At 35.0% G+C, this 22,839-nt stretch overlaps 1 protein-coding gene across 1 annotated transcript in view; it reads right to left on the minus strand.

The window, feature by feature from the left end:
• Positions 1-22,839, minus strand: part of Ns2 (nucleostemin 2) — a 98,134-nt gene that overhangs the window by 35,011 nt on the left and 40,284 nt on the right. The window contains exons 4-10 of the mRNA XM_085806556.1: positions 21,705-21,838; positions 18,680-18,778; positions 16,815-16,961; positions 16,512-16,670; positions 12,881-12,994; positions 12,618-12,746; positions 9,510-9,614 (exon numbers count right to left, since the gene is read on the minus strand). Of these exons, the coding sequence (XP_085662682.1) occupies positions 9,510-9,614; positions 12,618-12,746; positions 12,881-12,994; positions 16,512-16,670; positions 16,815-16,961; positions 18,680-18,778; positions 21,705-21,838 (887 nt within the window). The remainder of the gene's footprint in view (positions 1-9,509; positions 9,615-12,617; positions 12,747-12,880; positions 12,995-16,511; positions 16,671-16,814; positions 16,962-18,679; positions 18,779-21,704; positions 21,839-22,839) is intronic.

Consider the following 22,839-nt stretch of genomic DNA (forward strand, 5'->3'; position numbering starts at 1 on the left):
AAATGCAAGAAAAATGCATATAATTTAATATTTCGTACAAGGAAGTCATGTGGTGTACACATCAGATTCTTTCTTAAAGCAAATGTCATGAAATTTCTATCAGAACATAGGGAAAAAAAAAAAAAAAAAAAAAACCCTCATTTAAGTAGGTTTATTGATTGATTTTTAGGACAAACACCTAATTTAAATATAAAACATGATAAGTATATATGCAATATTTTTTTGCAACTATTAATCATCAATTTCAACTCTGTAAAAATCAGCAAACTGCCTCAAGGTGATTGCACTAAAATACAAAGTCTGAGATTTGGAATCATGAGGGTAGGGTGTCAGAAATTTCAGATTTCAGAAAGTCTAGAATTTTGGATCATCATTTTAAATCTAGTAAGATCACATGGCCACATGGAGCCATTCTTTGTTGTTTTGGTCAGATAGAAGATTGATAATTTTTTTAACAGGAGGCAGTGCAGCTGCAGCAGACAGGGGGAAATAAAAAATCCAATGCCCCTTATAGGCCTACTAGGCGTTATAGGCATTGGCCTACTAAGGTCGAAAGTATTTTTATTATGGAGGCACTTAACTCATGGACCACAACTGCCTCTTGTGAAAGGACAGATATTTTGCATCCATTTCTTTTCCAAGATTCAAACCCGAGCCCTTTGGTATGGCAGTCAGAATCACTACCCAATTTCTCATCTGTGTGATGACAATAAATTTAGAGGTGGCAAAAATTAGAGATGACAAAATTTTTAGAATTTAAAAAAGGTACAGGGTAGCAGAATTTTTAGAATTTAGAGTGGCATGAGACAGCAGAACTTAGGACCAATACACATTGTAAAAATTGACAATATGTGTAGTGCCCATCCTACCCCCCCCCAACACCAGATGTATGATCTTGGCCAACACCAATACAATGTCAATAAAGATATTGTCACTAGCTATGGCCAGAGTATTATCACCAAATATAGCCAGCAACTGTTGGAAAGTGACATGCAGAAATCTTAATTAGTTAGGAGGAAAATTGTATTTAAGGCACGCTTGCTTCCTTTTGTTGAGTATTACAATCTCCATTTCTAGGTTTTGTAAGGAGAGGATTTTTTTATTGTTTTATTTTATTATATTTACTCATTTTCTAGCTGGTGGTCTGGATATTATATCATTCTGGATACTGAATATCCGAATTTTGGACTTTGTATTATGCACAAAAAACAAAACTCCTAAAAATAATGAATTTAAGCACTTTTTGACGATTAAATTAGATTTATATTTTGCACCAAAGGATTTTTAAAAATCAAAGAGAGTTCAATGATGCGACTGTTACTTTAACTGTATATTCTGGCATTATAACGTGCTTTTTTAATATAAAGAATAAGATCAAAATTTATGGGTGTGCATCATAATATGCTGGATATAAAAATGACAGATTAAAAGATGAGCATACAAAAACTGTGATTTCTACATGTACCTAAATGCTGTCCTGCTTAGTGGAAAATGTAATGATACCTTAAATGGATTTAAAAGAAATGAGATACCTTATGAACTTAAAAAGTTTCATTATTGGATAACATAAAAAGTTCATCACATTCGTCTTCCTTTATAGCTTCAGGCACATCTCAAATTTTGTTTCCTCTTCACCATTACTGTTGCTCTGATCCATAAATAAATAATCATCTTCCATTCCTTTTATATTATTTTACATACTACATTTTTTTAAATGACTTTTGAATTATGTCCGGTTTAATTTCATTCCATGCTTTTACTATCCACTCACAAACTAATTTTAGACTGGCATACTGACTTATTTGCCTTCTTGTACAAAAGTTTTACTTCTAACATCCATGTATTTCACTGTGATTTAACATTTTCTTTGAATGCTTTATTGATACATATATCTAAAGAGTGAACTAATGACATTAATCCACCTGGAATAACAGCCATATCTGTATTACGCTCTTTCACCAATTTCTTTCTGTTATCTGCTAGATGGGATCTAACAATGTCCCAAACTAAAAGACTCTCTGAATTCTTAAAGACCAGTATGCTCTTGCCAAACAGTGCTTATTTACAATTTCACACCATTTCCATGCCCATCTTTTCTCATGAACAAGAATTAAAAAAAAAAAAAAAAAAAAAAAAAAAAAAAATGCCATTTAGGAAATTACACTTTGGCACTATCTTTCATTTAAGAATAACTATAGGTTTTAATTTCATACCATCCACTAAAAAGGAAAGCACTAGCGATAGCTTTCGAAATTTGTTGTTTTATTTGAACAATTTTTGTTCCTTTTACCTGAATTGTTTTATTTCTTATAATATCAAATATTACTGGAGTTTCATCCATACTTCTAATATGTAACACAATTTTTTTTTTTTTTTCATTTGCAGGTCAATAACATACCTGTGAAAACTTATCAATATGTTGTCCAAATCTTTTTAAACTTTTGCAAAACTCTTTTTCCCCCTCCCCTTGTAGAACTAAATTATTCCATGCCATAAATGAACTGCAAACTCAAAGTTGCTTTAAAGTTTTCTCTTTCATTTGCCCATTTTAAGACATATAAATGAACACTGCTTCTTGTTACAATTAATCCATTCTGACGATTTTCTAGGGCCCAGTTTGCAACACTTTCTTCTAGAACAGCCTATTTGATTACTCCTTTATGAAAAGCATATTTACTCTAGTTATATTAATTATTGTGATATCATTTTTCTTCCACTCAAGTATACAGCTTTCACCAACACCAAACATACCTGTGGCAGCATGATTTTCATTTACTTTCACAAAATGAATGACTTTGCATTTGAAACCAGCATTGCATCTGTTTCGTGTGGCAGGAGCTATATTTACTACTAAAAGAGCCACGTATACTATTTCTCAAAACCCTAGAATAACATTCTTGTGCACATCTGTGATGAATACAACCCACCCTCTTTGCAGAATTATTTACTGCATGAAACACTTCCCCCACATACATACTGTTCCATACATTTGCCAGTTGTTGAAATTATAAATGGTTATTATATGCTGGAACCTAAGGTACATTAAATTATTTAGCACTGAAATTATTTAAAGTGCAGAACTTTTTTTCCACTATTATATTGTTGAGTGCGTACGGGTTCAATACGAAATGAATGCACAAGTTCGATGAAAAATGAAAAAAATTAATTATTATCACAACAAATATGCTTAAATTTCCTAAAATATTCATGCAGTATTACAATATCTCACAGTAGTTATCTTTTAACTACTCAAACGTTCAAGAGAACTTAACTCAAAACAGCTAGAGAAAGCTAATCTGCGAATTCGCTACAACAGCAGTTTTCTAAACAAACTCTGAAAACAACAACAAACTAAGTAACTACAACGAACTGAGAGGTTTTCTTCCTTTTATAAGATTTTAAAATCACACGTGAGAATTTTCTAGTACTTTCTCGAAATCAAAAAAGAGATATTTATTAAATGTTACATGCACGCGCTCTTGTATTTTCAATTTTACGGCTTAGCTTTCTTTTAATATTCGTCACGCGCTGCACTGCGCGGGAAACAAAACTATTTAATTTACCATTCAACTAACATAAGCTATTTAAATACCAAATCCATAACACTGCCCCCTTCCCAAGGACTGCACATCCCGGGCAATACCATCTCTGGACAGGAAGCCAAACTTACAACTGTGGCATAAATGCAATAATAAGCATTACATTACAATAATAAACAACATGAACAATAAATGCAATAAATAAAACAAATCAAATGCTATCAAATACAAATCAAATACTAAATACACATTTAGAAACAAAAAGGACCATGGTCTTACACTATTTACAATTATTTACATTACGTACTATGGCCATAGTAATGAGCTAAACTGTCGTAATGAATGACTTTAGGCTTAGAGTTCGAAGACTTACGAATCCGAACCACGATGTCATTCAGTCTGTTTAGGACCGTGTACGGACCATCCCAAGGTGACTGTAATTTCGGACAAAGTCCTTTCCGTTGAGTCGGATTTCACAACCATACCTTGTCTCCTTCGTGGAATTGATATTCAATAGCTCTTGTGTCGTAGCGGGTCTTCATCTTCTCCGTCGCCAAGTTGACTCGCTCTCATGCAAAGTTGTGCATCACTTCAAACCAGGCCTGGAGATCTTGAATATATTCCTCAGACAATGAAGGAGCATCCGGAGGGCGACCAAACAATAGATCACAAGGCAGACAAAGGTCACGACCGAAGAGCATCTGTGATGGGGAATAGCCGGTAGTCTCGAAAACAGCACTGCGATAAGCCCGTAAAAACAGCAATAATTTCTTGTCCCAATAATGCTGGTTTCTGAAAACCACTCATGAGAGGTTGTTAAGGATGGTTCGATTGAACTTCTCTACCATGTCGTCCGACTGGGGATGTAATGGCGTCGTTTGGGTTTTGTCAATGCCGAGTAGTTTGCATAGTTCTTTGATTACTACCGAGGTAAAATTCCTTCCCTGATCGGAATGTAATTGAAGACGCACTCCAAAACTGGAAATCCAGTGCTGTATCATCACCTCAGCTACTGTAACAGCCTCTTGATCAGGAATAGGATACGCTTCAGGCCACTTGGTGAAGTAATCAATGACTACGAGTATGTATTTGTTGCCATCAGCAGTTCGTGGCAGAGGTCCCAAGATGTCAAAGGCGATACGTTCAAACGGCGCACCTACGTTGTAACGTTGCAGCTTGCCTCAGCTGCGTTTCCTCGGTCCTTTCCGACCTGCCCAGGCATCGCAAGATCGGCACCACTTTTGCACGTCATCCTTTGCATTATTCTAGTAAAAGCACTCACGAACTCTCTGCTAGGTCTTCTTTATCCCAAAGTGGCCTCCTTTAGGGCTGCTATGTATGCTGCTAAGGACATCAGGAATGCGGGATCTTGGAAGTATCAGTTGCCATCGAAATGTCTTCCCATCATCTGATTCGAATTTCCGGTATAAGACGCTGTTTCGAATGTGAAGTGAATCCCAGAGTGCCCAATATTGTTTTGTTGTAGGACTACAGGTAAAAATGTCCTGCCAGGTAGGTTTTCTGTTTGATGACTCCATTAAATCAATCATGGGTTTAATGTCGCGGTCTTCCAGCTGGTCTTTTCTGACTTCATCATCACTCCACAGGTCTCGAACAGCCGATGCTGATGTTGTAATTTGTCTTGCGACCTGAGTCAGCAGCTCGTATTTCGTTTCCACCCTGGAACAATATCGGCAGCATTCTGGACGAGGTCGTCTAGATAGGGCGTCGGCCTTCCCGTGTGATGATCCCTTACGATTACAGATAGTGATGTCATATTCTTGGAGTCTCTGTACCCACCTGGCTATTTGACCCTCAGGATTCTTAAAATTTAAAAGCCAGGCCAATGAGGCATGGTCTATGCGGAGGATGAATTTTCTGCTATATAGATAATGATAGAAATGCTTTACGGCTTTAACTATGGCTAGCAACTTTTTCCTAGTGACACAGTAATTCCTCTCAGGTTTAGACAGGCACTTGCTCCAGTAAGCTACTACACGTTCTTGGCCGTCTATTTCTCGGGACAAAACAGCACTGACACTTTCATTGCTTGCATCTGTGTTGAGAATAAATGGTCTGTCGAGCTGAGGATACGTCAGGACCGGAGCAGATGTTAAAGCCTCCTTTAAGTTGTTAAGTGCATCCTCGCATTCTTTTGTCCACAAGAAATTTTGCTTACTCTCTGCCAGCTTGTGAAGGGTTCTTGCGATGGAAGAAAAGTCCTTCATGAATCTCCTATAGTAGGTGCAAGGCCCTATAAAGCTCCTCAGCTGATGGACATTTTCGGGAGGTTTCCAGGATTTAACTGCTGATACCTTTTCAGGATCCATGCACACACCTTCTGCAGTCACTTCTGCAGTTCGGAACAATTTGCATTTAGCGGGACTCAGCTTCAGGTTGGCTTCTTTCAGTTTCTGAAGCACCTTTCAAAGATTTTCTAGATGTTCTTCAAAACTCTTTCCGACAATGATGATGTCGTCCAGGTATATCAGACAGGCTTTGTAGGAAAGACCTTTCAAAACAGTCTCCATGAGGCGTTCGAATGTTGCCGGCGCATTACACAGTCCAAACAGCATCACCTTGAATTGCCAAAGCCCTTGTCTCGTAGTAAATGCCTTCTTTTCTCGGTCATCAGGATGTATTTCTACCTGCCCATACGCACTCTTTAAATCAAGTGTTGAGAACCACTTGCTTCCAGAAAGAGTGTCTAGAATGTCGTCAATTCTAGGAAGAGGGTAACTGTCTTTCTTCGTAACCTCATTCAACCGGCGATAGTCAACGCAAAATCTTGTTGAGCCGTCTTTCTGACGAGAACGATGGGAGATGCCCATGGACTTGCTGAAGGCTCGAGGACATCGCCTTCTTCCATATCTTTTAACAGTGTTCGCACCTCTTCCTGTTTAGCAAACGGTAGACGTCTTGGATGTTGCTTGATCGGGGGATGATTGCCGGTATCTATTCTATGTTGTGTCAAACTAGTTCAACCCATGTGAGAAGACGAGCGGGAAAAAACATCTTGAAGATCTTTAATGACGCGATCGGCAGCCTTTCATTTTTTATCGTTTAATTGTGCATTCTGAAATAACTCTGATGTAATGCTCTCTGAGGACACGGATTCTGAAATGTTACTCTTTCTTTCAACGCTGGTTACTGGAGTACATGTTGCAACCACTTCACCTTTCTTAATAACTCTCGACTTCTCAGTTACATTGGCGACTCTCACCGGGATAAACATTTTGGTTAGGTCGACAAGTGTTGAGGCTACTAGTACTCCTTTTGGGCTATTACAGTTATCAGGATATTCTATAATGCCATGGCGGAAATTTCTATTTTCGGCTATGGATCCAGGAAGTAAAAACTCGGTTCTTGTGGATATTGTGATATCATCTTGAGCTATAATTTTGTGGATAGATTTCATTACATCATTAATTCCAAATAGGGCTATGTTCTCAGATGTAGAATGCAATTCGTTATTTTTAAAGTCCAAGGGAAAATTGTATTTCCTTAGAAAGTCCAATCCGAGTATGTAAGAATCAGTGATCTCTGCTACATATGCCGTGTGATGGTAAGCGCCACTTCCAAATGTGATGTTAACATTTACTTTTCCATCGATGTCGATCTTCTCACCGGACACAGTCTATAGGGTAACGCAGGGCAGCATCCAGATACGTTTGCTTTCCAGTTGCTGAGCCAAATTTTTTCAGATGATGGTAACGTTGGCTCCTGTATCTATAGTCATATTGCAGGGAACTTCATTAATATGTCCTATTATGAAAAGTCCATTACTGCCGCCTCTCACTGCAGAAATCTGAAGCGCTTTAAACTGGGGCTTTTCATTATTTGGCAACCTCTGCCCCGCGAGATGGCCACTAATTAGTTTCCCTGCTGTTTGTTAGGAGCGGCCTTAACATCCGTACTCTGGGGTATTCTGCAGTTTCGTAGTATGCGTCCTTCAGCACCGCAGTTCCAGCACTTAATGGTCGGTTTCTTCTCACCAATATTCTGTCTCAAGGCGTTCAGTTGTCTAGTCAAATCGTCTAGACGAGCGGTGACTTGATTCCCTGGCTCCTGGACTTGAACAGCTCAGACTGGGTGGTGGTCTCGACGAGTGGCTTGTTGGGCTGCCTCAAATTTCATGGCATACACTAAAGCACTTTTCAAATCTTTAACATCCGCCATTCGCAGTGCTTTCTGTATTTCAGGGTCCCGGATGCCATCGATGAAATATTGCAGCGACAGGATTTCCCTCGTTTCTCTCGGGCACTCTGTAGGGGCGAGGTGGGACAGCCTTCCAACATCCGTGGCGAGTTCCTAGAGTGATTTGGTGGGCTTCTGTTGACGGAATTTTAATTGAAGCTTGCGGTAGTCTTTTAAAAATTTCTTGCCAAAGCGCAGCTCCAATGCGCTGGATAGAGCTTCAAAGTCAAGTCTTTGGTTCTCGGGAAGCATCTGCAGGATATCTGCTGCGTCTGCTCTCAGAGAAGCGGCGAGATGACAGGCCTTAGTTTGGGAATCCCATCTATTCGTATCCACCATTATAGATAATCGTATTTTTTACACTTGCCAGGAGGTCTTCCCATCATAAGTGGATAACTTCAGAGAGCAGGCATGGGTAAAAATTTAAAACCATCACCATTGTTCCCTGCCGTCGCTATGAATTTCTTTAAAATATCCACTTCTTTGGCTACAGCAGAAACCCTATCATCAATTTGTTGTTTGATTTGGTGTTGGACGGCACAAACTCTTCCTTCAATTCGTTCCTCCACAGCAGAAACTCTCCCTTCTATATGTTCTTTTACAGAAGAAATTCTTTCTTCAATTTCTTCTTTCACCGAAGAGACTCTTTCTTCAATTTGATCTTTTACGGAAGAAACTTTTTCTTCAATTTGTACAACTTTATTTTCAACTGTGTCAATTCTGCCTTCCATAGCTTCAAATTTATTTTCTATTATGCAGGTAATTTCTCTTTTCATATCTTCTTGACCTGTTTCAATCTTTTGTTGTCCTGCTTCAATCTTTTCATGACTAGATTTCATCTCCTTTTTAAAGGATTTAATCTCTTCTTTAACAGAGTCTTTCATCTCTTCTTTAAATGATGCTTGGCCAGCTTCCATCTTTTCTTGGAATGCAGCAAAAGCACTAATGAGCTGCCTCAATTGTTCTTCCATCGCTCTTGTAATTGGCATTCAAAATCCCACTTCTGACACCAAAAATTGTTGCGTGCGTACGGGTTCATTACAAAATGAATGCACAACTTCAATGAAAAATGAACAAAAATTTATTATTATCACAACAAATATGCTTAAATTTCCTAAAATATCCATGCAGTATTACAATATCTCACAGTAGTTGTCTTTTAACTACTCAAACGTTCAAAAGAACTTAACTCAAAACAGCTAGAGAAAGCTAATTCGCGAATTCGCTACAAGAGCAGTTTTCTAAACAAGCTCTGAAAACAACAACAAACTAAGTAACTACAACGAACTGAGAGGTTTTCCTCCTTTTATAAGATTTTAAAATCGCGCGCAAGAATTTTCTAGTACTTTCAAGAGATATTTATTAAATGTTACATGCACGCGCTCATGTATTTTCAATTTTCTGGCTTAGCTTTCTTTTAATATTCGTCACGCGCTGCACTGCGTGGGAAATAAAACCATTGAATTTACCATTCAACTAACATAAGCTATTTAAATACCAAATCCGTAATAATATTTTCAAAGATTATCTTTATCTATTAAGAAGTAACATTTTCCATTTACAATTTACTTAACTTGGATTTCAAACTAAAAAAAAAAAAAAAAAAAAAAAAAACCTCATTTTCCTACAAACAATCTTACTAAAATTGAAACACAATGCTTTAAAAGTATGCAAATGTTGAATATTTTACTGAATTTATATTGAAAAAAATCAGTTGTGTAAAAAAACAAATAGTGATCATCATCAGCTTAAGTTTTAAATATTTCAACTTACCACGCCTTTTAAAACTATTTCTGTATCAGTGTCACCAGTTGGATAAACTACACCAGGGCAATCAATCAGATATATCCTTCGCATCAATGTTATATACTGCCAAACCTTTTAAAGACATATTTAAAGTGAAACTCAGAGAGGAAAATCAGCTTATGTTTTTCTTAAATACAGCAATATAACAAACAAACAAACAAAAACCACTATTGTCTTAAAAATTTCAAATGTTTAATACATGATTGTTATTAAATAAGAACATTAACCTAAAATTACAATAATAATGATAATAAAATCTTTAATTAGCAATTCAGTTTTATCATAAATATAATACAAGAAAAAAATTTCTAGATTGCACAAATACATTTTATTATTCAATTTATAGGAAAATATACCTAAAATATTATACTTAACAATCAAAAACAAGAGAACTTCATTTAATACAGCATGATCTAGTGATACCTTTCTTACAATCATAATCATAATTAGTTTCATATTGAAAAATCACTAACTCATATATTTATGTGCAGGAATTTCTAGCTATGTGTCCATTTTGAGCTCTGATAAGATCTGCTCAGGACTCTTTTATTTCTACATTCATAGTAGTTTATTTTATTAATATCTACTATTGAACCTCCATTAACAATGAATTTCTGGACCCTCAAAGTCAGAGGTCACATATTCCTACTCTGTGGATACTGATAATTTAACAGAGCATGGCTTTTGTGCCTGATAACAGAAAAAAAAAGCCTTAGTGCAGTGAATGTCTGCTAAGGGCCACACAACCGGGATAGTGGTTAGAGATGCTCAATGCCGTACCAAAGAGCCTGGGTTCAAATCCCGGAGAAGGCATGGATGTTTGTATAGTGCCTGTGCAGCATGGGAGGCCTCTAAATATGTGGTGAGCTGAAAATCCTCTCGAAAGGAGGTGGTAGGGAAAAAGAGGTGGAAGCCCCTCGGACCTGTCCCCCCAGGTGCTTTCCATCAAAACTGGAGAGGAGAACTGAGCAAAGGCATACTGCCACCTGTATGGTGCTCAAGGCTCTTATCAATGATAGGCACAATCTTGCATTCTTTGCTGTGATGAATTTCATAAGCTTGTTCTGATGTTATTGTCAGATAAGTAAGATAAGTTACAACAATAACATATGTAAGTGCTAAGGAGAAGTTCGAAAGAGAGGAAATTTTGACTAAATATTCTTTCATTTAATAAGCTAAAAAAGAGGCCCACAACATTATTGTAAGCAGCAGTTGGATCATTTTTTTAAGCACAACTCTCGTTATCTTTCACCGATTTCAGCAACGTGCACAATAGGAGAGGCATATATCCATATGCAATTTATCAAAATTCGTCAACATTTTTAACTCTGAAGTCGGTAACGGATGAAACAAAATGTAACAATCGCTTTTAGGCATAAAGCCTAAATTGATTTTTCCTTTATTTCAGGAAAACAATGACTTCAAATTTTTAAATAATATAGTAGAATTGTCAAAGGTATACTTGAGAGAAATTTCATGGTTACCAAAATCAATTATGAAAGTTTGTTGAAAATAAACAAAATAACCTTCTATTTGTTTTGAATACACAAGAGTGGGCTTAAACTAAAGGTATTTGAAAAATTAAAAATGCAGAAGCAACAAATTATATATGAGCAAATACTAAGTTAGGCTTTAAAATTAGGCAAAATAACAATCTTATTTTAGTGTAGATTTTGAATAAAACTCTGTTGATTTTAAGGGTGATTAAACAGGTTAAAAAAAAAAAAAATTCTGCAAAATGGGATGATCCAACAGATAGTTACATCCAACAGAGTAAAGCGAACATGAAAGTGCCATCCTCTGTCAAGAAAAACCGAAAAGAAATGTGAAAAATTAAGATATCAGAATTCCAAAAACATTAGGAAAGACTGGATTGAAATGAATCAAAGAAAAATTTTTTGAAAGTAAAAAGCTTCAAGGAAATTCGATTCACTACCATTACTAATAACAAATATTCATTATTCAGTATGATATAATGGTGTGTTTCTCTTCTAGTTTGTGATTACCTCACTTCTAGGCATAAATGCTTGCAAGTAAAACATAAACATGACATAAATACCCTGCTTTGATGCATGTTTATTTACTTACAGATTGAAATGCCCAAGATTCACTGCTAACAATGGCATTTATGATATTTTTCAATAATAGATGGAAAGACCAGCATAACCATCATGACAATTACACAGCAAGTAGCTACAGATTAGGACATATGTCCTCACTACTAACATAGCAAGTAGCCAGGATGTAGATGATGCAAAATACTCCTTTGAAACTTTGATTCCTTCCTGCACATTTATATGCAATGGAGTTCAGCTGTATACTTTAAATTTCATCAAGACTTCTACATATGCCACTTAGCACTACATCCTTCTATGCACTGTGGCTCATATGCTCTTCAAATCTCACTTATACTAAAACTCCTCTTCCAAAATATTATGACATATATATGTGGAGGATTATACGATAATCTATCTCATTTATTAGCAGAAAAGACATATTTAATTGTCCATATTCAGAGGAAGCTTTTAGTTCAGTAACCGAAGTACTAATGAATCAAAAAATTTACAGAATTCCTTAGTTTTCACTGAAATGTACTACAAATACTATAATGTTATGAAATACTACATAGTGGATTACTACAGTCTCAAACAGAAAAACATGTATTTCTATTTCTTAAGCCTGTATTAACAAAAAAAGCTTGACAGGTTAGTAAACCAAAGGGATTTTAAGTTAAAAATTTGTTAAATTTGTTACCTTATACATTTTAACTTACTGCCACATCTTTTCCCAGGATAGTTTATTTATGTTGAAAAATTTGAATTTGGCAAATTACCTAACATATGTTTTATTTTAAATATATGAGCTGAAACAATAATTGAAAAAGATATTAATAATGAAATACATTCAACTCAAATAAAAGAGTATTAAATTTTAGTGAGAAAGAAAATTAATATAAAGAAAGATCAGTTCCACGACTGCATGAAACAAGTACAAAATGCACATAAAAATTTCTAGCTAAATTTAAATTACGTTATAAATTTCAAAGTAAATATTATAAATAAAATAATTTCAAACCTTTGTTTCACCAGCAATAGGAGCAACATTGCAAACTTTTTTGGACCTCAAAGTGTTAATGATAGAACTTTTTCCAACATTTGGGTAGCCAATAAATCCAACACTAATCTGTTTTTTGTCTTCATGGAGCTAATTAAAAGAAAACACAATAAACTGTGTTTAAATTATGCATAGATTAAAAAAGAAAGAAAATCTAAGCACTATCTTAAGCAGCCCCTATTTTCTAGAAAATAAAAAATTTAATTTATAAACATGAGCATTACCTTCCCAAACTGTCTTAATAAATTAATCAATGCTCCTTTACCAAAAGGATTAGTGATGCTTGCATGAAATGCCATAGTCGGATATTCTGCAGATAAGATAGTAACCCAGCGTTGCTGCAAAATAAAAAACAACTTTTAACTAAAAAGAAATTAATTTTACAAAGAGCATAACAGAGTTCTGGATTTAAATACATGGTATAATCCTGAATTACTGAAGCTGAAAGGAAATGGTGACTATATCTTAAATATGTTGTGCAAACTTTACAAGTAAGCATAAATATCAGACCTAACAGATAAGACGCAAACATGTCTTTCCTTGTATCCAATGAATTCAGCTATATTTTTATTACATTATATGGTGTTATTTTGATAGCACTGATGGAAAGATATCCATAAACAGATCTTCTTTTCTCAGAATTAACAGCTAAAATAGTTTCTCTACCAATTTATATTTCATAAGTAGTAAAAAAGATATCATAATCATTGATGAATATTTAGTATATTGCTGACTTTTACGTACATATTTTAAATAAAAAAATTAATAATTATAATGAATGATTAACATGATAGACAGCCTTGCACATTTACTACTTTACATCATCATCAAACTGAAGTTTCAGCAACTAGTATTCTTCCTATTGCTACCATTATTTACTCAAACAGGCTCAAAATGCATCACAAAATTAGATACTTTTTTATTTTTAATTATTTAACTTTTCTTTTGAATTATATACCCTTTGACCAAGTTTAAATATCAAGGAAGTTCCATATATTAGATCTAATTAAATTAGAATGCTCTATTATAAATTAATTATTTGCAGTCTTAGAGTTAGGTTAGGTTATTTAATTATGGCAAAGCCTCGAGGGCTATCTGCCTAAGGGGAGGGATGCCTTCATGTAGGACTTTCTAAGGGAAACTGGCTCATATACATGTTACACATGGGGAAAACCATGAAAACACCCATGCAGCCAGTCTGTTCGCCGGATTCGAACTTTGGACCGAACTACCTGTATTCAGCGACTTTACCATTTGGCCACTGGTGGGCCGCAGTCTTATTTTCTCAATCAATATGTACACAATTTTGTTAATAACAATAATTGGTACTTTTCGATTTTAGCAATACTATTTTAACACTTTTTGTCAGTTTGGCTTCTTTGCTGGCAATAACTGTCTTTATAGATAGCCCACAGGTAAACACTTTTTCACTCTTAAATTTACTCCTGCTGTTTAGTCTTGCATGTGATTCCTTTTTATGCAATGTTTATTAATTATTCTGATTTTTATTTTTGTTTTACATATTTTATTTATTCATTTAAAATGAACAAACATAATTACTTCTTTCTGTTTTTATCTATGCTCTTTTTTTTTTTTTTTTTTTTTAACAGAAATTCAGAAATGAAACCAACAGAAATATTGTCAATAAAATAATATGAAAAGAAGAGAAAAATGGGGAGAAAAATTGGAAAATAAACACCTAGTATCCAGCCACACATGTGGGAAAGAAATATGCCAAATGTGTCAATATAGTGTCGAAAGTGCAAAACTTGAATCAGAAAGTAGCCAAAAATCAGAGAATGCCTGAAACTTGTCTCAATTTTAAAATAATAAGTATGTGTCTTCCAAAAAATACTTTTTGAAGTGTTCGGGTTTTTAAGATTCATATATCACAAACAGACATTTTGTATGCATTACATTATATAAATATAAGTCATATAATACAATACATACTGTTGCACACTACGGATTCAAAGAAGACTTTCTAAAACAAATAACACATCTTACAAAGAAAACAGAGTTAAAAATAGCTCAAGCAGATCACAAAGATAAAGCCAAAATTCTCAAAAGCAAGGAATATCAACAATCACATATAAATTCACACAGCAAAATCTATAGCAGGCCTCGGCAACATATGATCTGCTAGTCCCCAGTGACTCATTTCATAATTTCAAGTGACCCACTTGGCTTCTGAAAATAAAGTATAATAGTACATAGAAATAGAAGAATACATAAAAAATAAACCAAAAATAAATAATAGCAATAACATTTTTGGTTGCTAACAAAGTTGCAATAACAAACACGAATTTTCAAAAATCATATAATTTCAAGGAATCGATAAATTTGGCAATGCTGATCAGTAATCCATAATTCCAAAAATCTGGCTTTGCCATTTTGTACACATTCGATTCAACTTATAAATGCGAGCAAATATTTTATTTTCACACAAAAAATTTATTTTAAGTGAAAACAGGAGCAGCTTAGCTACAGGAAATTTAGATGCTTGTACTCATCTTAAATTGACTAACTATATGCCAGCTTGACTAAACTGACGTCAGAAGCTCAGCATCAGGGAAGCCATTGATAACAAAGAGAAAAATTAAATTCATTCAGTTATGTTTGTTTTCATAACTGCAATCAGAGTTTTTTTAATTTTTATGTTTAAATTTTAAAGCACAATTATTTTTTCAATAAAATTTATCTTATCATTTACCAAGAAATTCTGTTCTAAAATGGAAATACCACTGACCCAAAACATCTTACTACACATATTTTGGCTGATTTTGACTAACAGCCAAAAAAGGTTGCCGATGCCCGATCTGTAGCAATAGTCATCAAGCAGCATGCTTAGAACAAATTAAGTACCGATTTAACTGGCTCATACACTCTCATTTATATCATTATTCAAGAAAAAGGAAAGGAACTTCTGAAGTTTTTTAGAAAACTGCTCCTATGGTTTCAATAAAGCATTTTTCTAGAAATTTCTATAGTGTCAACAAGTTGGGAAAAAAAAGTTACTGTCTCCCATATATATCTCCAGTTCTACTATAACTATCCTTAGAATTTCAGTGTCAATCAAGCCATTTAACTGCTAACCTTGAAATGTGAAAAACATATTTTGTTGTGCAAAAACTGGTAGTTTCCAGATTTTTGCTACACTGCACTGTCATTTCAAAAGAACTCCAAGTTGACTTAAATTCACTTTGTAATGCATGATTTAGGTTATTTGATTATTCCTAATATGATTCTAGTGTAAAATACATCCATATTTAATCAGCATTGAAATTTTTATGTTCTTTGGATAATTAAATTTAGTAGATTTTTTAAACTTTTATTATGAGAAAGACCTAACTAGGGTTGGAAAGCTTTTACTTATGAAAAATTTTTTAAGGCAACAGAAAAAATAATTAATGCAAAAAATATTGTGTATAGAAATTAAGTAATGTACTAAATATTCATATAAAAGAAAATTAAATATAAATATTAAATGATTAAATATTTTTCTTTATCTTCATAAAAATTTCTACAAATGTTTACAGTAGATTACGAGAATTCAGATCAAATAAAATGTAATACAAAAAACTATGTCAATAATTCAAAAAATTTCATTTACTGCTACAAAATATTTTCCTAAGGAAAAGCTAAGAGAGTTGACTACTGCAAATCCAGAAGCAAAGGGTTTTCAAAATGATACATAAATTAAATACACATAAAAAGTGTTTATAAATTCAAAATTAAATAAAATACACAAAAAATGCATCAATTAAGTAAATAAAAGTACATATATAATAATAGAAAAACATAAAGACAAACAGAAAAACCACAAATGTTTACATAAATTCCAACTATACTTACAGCAACCCAAGTCGGAACTAAATCACATTTATTTAAAACAAATACAAGATGTTTATGAGGTTTTTCTTTGCGCAGAAAATTTTCAATGTGTTTTGATCGAGTACCCATAGGATCCCGAGCATCCAAAACTTGAATTACAACATCTGATGAGTCAATTACCTTCAAGAGATACAGATAGCTTTATTGCATGTAAAATATATATTTTTAAAATTTCAAATATTGAAAAAATATTTTGATTTTCATTAAAAAACAACCATCCATAACATATAGATACTAAAACAAAAACATATTTATGACACCTACTTTATACAACTCATTCCACAAACGTTTTGATTGCCCTTTTAACATAATCATTTCCTTTGCTTCTTTTCTTTCTTTCTCAGTGACTAGATTTTTATCTTTGCTTGCATCATAATTTTCAGCAGATTCTTCAGCAGCATTCACAAATTCCTATGTAAAAAAAAAAAAATAAAAATAAAAAAATAAATTACATATCAGCAAGACAGGAATATTTTACTTTTGGCATACAAATATACGAGGGCCATCCAGGAAGTAGATTACGTTTCCGTCTGTGTCCGCTAGGGGCGGGGCTAGCGCGGCCATCTTGGGGTCAGAGCGTTGCGCAGCTCAGTCTGCATCTAGCCGTGCTAGTGAGAGGTTCGTGCTGTGCTCCGTTCAGATACTGTGACGGTTTGAAATGTCTGCGTTAATTGAAAATCCCGCGAGCTGCGCTCAGTAATAAGGTTTCTGACTGCAAAAAACTGTAAACCGATAGAAATCTATCGGCAGCTTCGTGAAGTGTATGGGGACAACATTATCACTGAAGGTGGAGTGCGTCAGTGGGTCATAAGATTTCAAAATGGCCGAACCAATGTTCACGACGAAGATCGAAGTGGGAGACCCAGCATAGTGACCGCCGAACTTCTCGAAAAAGTCGATGCTAAAGTCCGTGAAAATCGAAATTTCACAATAACGGAACTTTCTTTGAGTTTTCCACAAATTTCGCGAAGTTTGTTGCACGAAATCATCAGCGAAAAGCTTGGTTACCACAAGTTTTGTGCAAGATGGATTCCAAAAATCTTGACAGAGGACCACAAAAATCAGCGAATGGCTGCAGCGTTGAACTTTTTGGACGCTTACCATAAGGATGGTGACTCTTTACTCGATCGCATCGTTACTGGTGACGAAACATGGGTGAAACATGTGAACTGTGAAACGAAATTGCAATCAATGCAGTGGGGGCACACAAGTTCTCCCCAAAAACCCAAGAAATGCATGCAAACAATGTCGGCAAGGAAGATGATGGCGACTGTTTTTTGGGACAGAAAAGGTGTAATTTTGGTGGACTTCCTGGAAAGAGGCACTACAATAAACTCTCAAAGGTATTGCCAAACTCTCCAAAAACTCAGAAGAGCAATTCAAAACAAGCGCAGAGGAATGTTGAGCTCTAAGATCTTGTTGATTCACGACAACGCCCGGCCCCACACGGCAAATGTCACTCGTAAAGTTCTTGAATCTTTTAAGTGGGAGTTGTTTCCTCATCCGCCGTACAGTCCCGACCTGGCACTGAGCGACTTCCACCTATTCCCAGCAATGAAGAAGTGGCTGTCTATGCAGCGTTTTGATGACGACGCACAGCTGCAAGAAGAGGTAACGAAGTGGTTGAAGGCGCAGGCGGCCGAATTTTTCGACGAAGGAATTTCCAAGCTCGTACATCGCTACGATAAATGCCTTAATTTGTATGGTGACTATGTAGAAAAGTAGTATTTGAGTGTGGCTTTCATCTGTATATAATAAAATTTGTTTCCTATACTTTGTTTATTTTTTTATTCCAAAACGTAATCTACTTTCTGGATAGCCCTCGTATATTACAAAAAATGTAAACTTTGAGATAATTATTTTTTTTGTAAAGCAGAGATATGTGAAAAAAATACACAAAAGACAGTTTCATCATTAAATTTAAAATAAATTAAACTAAATTTTGAAACTATTACTTTAAGATGCACATTGGCATGTGAAAAACAACCTAAGTGCCAAATTTTATAGTAATTATTTTTATAATACACACACACTCTTATTTAGAGATTTATGACAGACAAATTCTTAAATTTAACACAACAAATAATTAAAACACAGAATTAACACTATAAAAAATTAAAAAGACAAACTTCTAAATTGCAAGTCTTCAGCATGGGTCTCTTCCTTATAGCTTTGGGACCAAATGTAGTTTCAAAACCTTCAGTATCCAATATATGGAAACGCTTGTTCTGTAAAACAATAATGCTAACAACTTCTAAAAATTTCACAAATTTTATAAATTTTAATCAGGTTTATAATACATAAAACTCTAATGCATTACATATTATTATTTGTAATTTTGATTTAACACAAAAACTGATAAAAATCAACAAGAAATAGACATGTTTTATTAAACAATTTTTAATTCAATAGCTGTATTCCACTATGATGTGAGAAAATATTTTATTTCAATGGTTAACCAAAAAGTGAGAAACATAAAAGAAAAGAAAAAAAAAAAAAAAAGTGCTCCCACCAAAATACAAAAAATTCTATGTAACTGCCCTCTTACTAAAGACTATATGTTTTTTTGCAATCTCATCTTCATGTTACTTAATTCACAAATTTATATCCTTGTATATTCTTTAGATGTAATACTTAAGTAAATTTGTTATCTTCTGAATAAGTGCACCCACTGAAAGACATTCATCAGGCAATGCGCTTTCTTAACAAAATATCCAACACATGATGTCGCCAAAATGTATTTAGGTGGCAACTCAGGTATGTGCAGATGTGCTTTTTTTTCCTTGTAAGGAATCATAACGAGTTTAAAGTTTACCAAGAGATGGAAAAAAAAAAAAAAAAAACTTGCGTTTCTTATTGTTTTGCCTAACTGTAGAGAATGTAAAAATTTGCATTCCATGAAGTTGTATGTCATAAATGATCAAATTTTGCATATCAAAATCTGTGCAATTCTCTGATTTTTTAAAAGTATAAAAATAGATCATTGTGTACAAGGGAAAGCAACATGGTGCACAATGTTAAATGAAATTCTCTGATCTTGTTTTACTTAAAAACAGGTCACTGTATACATGGGAATCATAATGAGTTGTAAAGTTTACCAAGAGATGGAAAAAAAAAAAAACTTACGTTTCTTATTGTTTTGCCTAACTGTAGAGGACGTAAAAATTTGCATTCCATGAAGTTGTGTGTCGTAAATGATCAAATTTTGCATATCAAAATCTGTGCAATTCTCTGATTTTTTAAAAGTAAAAATAGATTACTGTGTACATGGGAAAGCAACATGGTGCACAATGTTAAATTAATGAAATTCTCTGATCTTGTTTTACTTAAAAACAGGACACTGTATACATGGGAAGAACCAGCAGTGCCAAATTCTGTATGATACAATGTTTCTACAGCTGATTGATGTTTTTTAAACTAAAACAAATTGCTATGTACATTGGGGAACAACTCCCTACCCAATTAAATGCTTTTTGACTCTAACTTTCTTTATTAATTGTTGTTTTATGCAATTTTTATGTGCCACCATTTTCGAAAATGGCTGTAGTCTTGTACACACACGTTAGCTTGGCAAAAAATTACTCGGCAACAAGTAGTAACTTTTCAAGATGTAGCTATGGTTTATCAGAAAAGAACGTAAATTTATTTGAATAACCTATAATCCAACCTCGATCTTTCAATTCAAGGTTCTCTTAATTTTGAAACACAGCAGCACATATTATATTAGATAATACAACACAAATTATTTTACCCTGAGTTAAATTCAAGGTTAACGATTATATGACTTTAAATACGAGGGTTGGAACTTTAATAGTGGCAACTATTTATTTACAAGGAATACAAAAGTGATTTATGTCACCATGTTTTACAGTCCTTCAATATAGTTGCCAGCATTGTGTACAACCCATTTCCAACGATGTGGAAGTCGCAGAATACCTGTAGCAGCGCCTGTTTTGTTGATAGTTTGGATGGACCGGTCTACTGCTGCAAGAATCTCAGGAACAGTTTGGAAGCGAGTGCCACGAAGTGGTTCCTTCATCTTAGGAATTAAGTCATAGTCACAAGGGCTTAGATCTGGGGAGTATGGTGGATGGTAAAGCACTTCCCAGCCCCCCATCGATTGAACAAATCAGTCACGGCTTGCGCTGCATGCGGCCGAGCATTGTCATGCAAAATGAGAGGAGCGTTCTGCAGAAAGTGTCGCCGTTTTTTTCTCAAAGCTGGTCGGAGATTGTGCTCCAAAAATGAGCAGTAATACTGCACAGTGGTGGTCTGCTGTGGGGGAATGGTATGCGTTAGGATGACACCATCACAGTCGTACACAAGAATCACCATAACTTTCACATTGCTGGGGTTCTGACGAAATTTCGAACGTCGTGGTGACCCGTGAGTGACCTGTGATGACGCCATTCGTTTGATTGGCGTTTCAGTTCTGGCTGGTACGATCGGGCCCAAGTCTCATCCAGCGTAATGATACGGCATACAAAAGCATCTCCTTCATGCTCATAGCACTCCAGGTGGGTTCGGGCAGCATCGTATCGTAGCCATTTCTGCATTTCCGTCAATTAATGTGGAACCCATCATGAAGCAATTTTTCTCGTAGACAGGCGTTCCTTCAGAAGGTGCAGCACAATCGTATGCGCTAATCCTGTTTGTCCGGCCAGCTGACGAATCGTTTGGCGGCTATCACTGTTCATTAGTGCGGCAACAGCTTGCAGTTCTGCATCCCTGACACTCGGACGACCTGGCCGCAGCATGTCTGCCATGTTTTGGCGTCCTTCACTAAATGCTTTCACCCATCTTGCTACGGTTCCGTAAGGCAATGCAGATTCCCGCAAGCCTCTTGAAGCCCTTGATGACACTGTCGTGCTGTACAACCTCTGGCACATTCAATTTTTACCCAACATCGTTGTTCTTGTTTTGAAAATATCCTGACAGCACTTACTTTAGACCGCGAGCTAATACAAGGATCCGTTCTTCGCGTCACTCTGCATGCACGTGACGTAGGCAGGACGAGTCTTTTTGCTGAGAGGTAAGGTAGGTATGTAGTTCACCTGTGGTATACGCGATATTCTTTGGTTTTGTTGCATAGCATTTTTTCAGCTGTGTTGCCACTATTAAAGTTCCAACCCTCGTATATATAATGTTACATACCTTTGCCCTTTCATTTAACAAAGTAATGGGTAGTTTGGTTTGCCTCATTACAACTTGATAAGGGTCTTTCAATGCCGTTCCAAGTGCCTCCTGAAATCGCTGCAAGGCATTCTGACCAATGACTTTGGTATTTCCTAACAAAATACACAATAGCTCAGCTAATACCAGAAATAAGAACAATTTCTGAAAAATTATTTTCCAATTTTCCAATAATTTCACTATGTTTATTAGCGTTTTTACTAGTTTAAATCCTCATTATATGACTTACTTGCAAGTATTTTTCAATTTAAGCCCCATCATGGATTTTCAATGTTAAACTGATTATGTTTTATTCATTTTGCCTTATTCCCCCATATCTGAGAAATGTGAAATTACAACAAATACAGAAAAAGTCATTAAATATTATACATAATAAAAATAAAATATTCAAAACTGAAATTTAATAAAAAATAGAAGTTTCTAAATATTACACAAAATAAAAGAATTTTATATCACAAATGAGGAAGCATAAAATTCAAACTAGCATTTAAGAGAGAACATTTTTTTATTTTAGAATACATGTGATATTATATGAATTCAAATAAGAATCTTTATGTTGATGGCCATTATTGGCATTTATTGTGACACTTAGCTTTACCCTACAACCTACCAATGCTCCAGTACCTGGATTAATGATATGATACCTAAGGTTTACTATGAAATGTTTGTATACACCTGCTTACAAATCTGACATCATACAGCCATTTCAGCGGTTGAAAAACATTAGTTTCATTCACAACCTTCTCCTCTATTGGGCCCACCAGCGGCCGAGCGGTAAAGACGCTGACTACTGGTAGTTCGTTCCGAAGTTCGAATCCCGTGAACGGGCTGGCTGAATGGCCGTTTCCGTGGTTTTCCCCATGTGTAACATGTATACGAGCCAGTTTTCCTTACAAAGTCCTCCCCGAAGGTTTCCCTCCCTTTAGGCAGATAGCCCACGTGTGCTTTGCCATAACTGAATAATCCAATCTCCTCTATTGTTTATATTTGCATGGAACATTCAGGAACAGCAACTAAAGTTTCATCAATTTCCACAATTTTGTTACATCCATTAATTTTAACCTTAACACGATACAAGTAATTGGTACATATCTCT

This window comes from Stegodyphus dumicola, chromosome 12 (assembly GCF_044657685.1).
Source record: "Stegodyphus dumicola isolate Sdum_Otavi_A_Nest chromosome 12, ASM4465768v1".
Lineage (NCBI taxonomy): Eukaryota > Metazoa > Arthropoda > Arachnida > Araneae > Eresidae > Stegodyphus > Stegodyphus dumicola.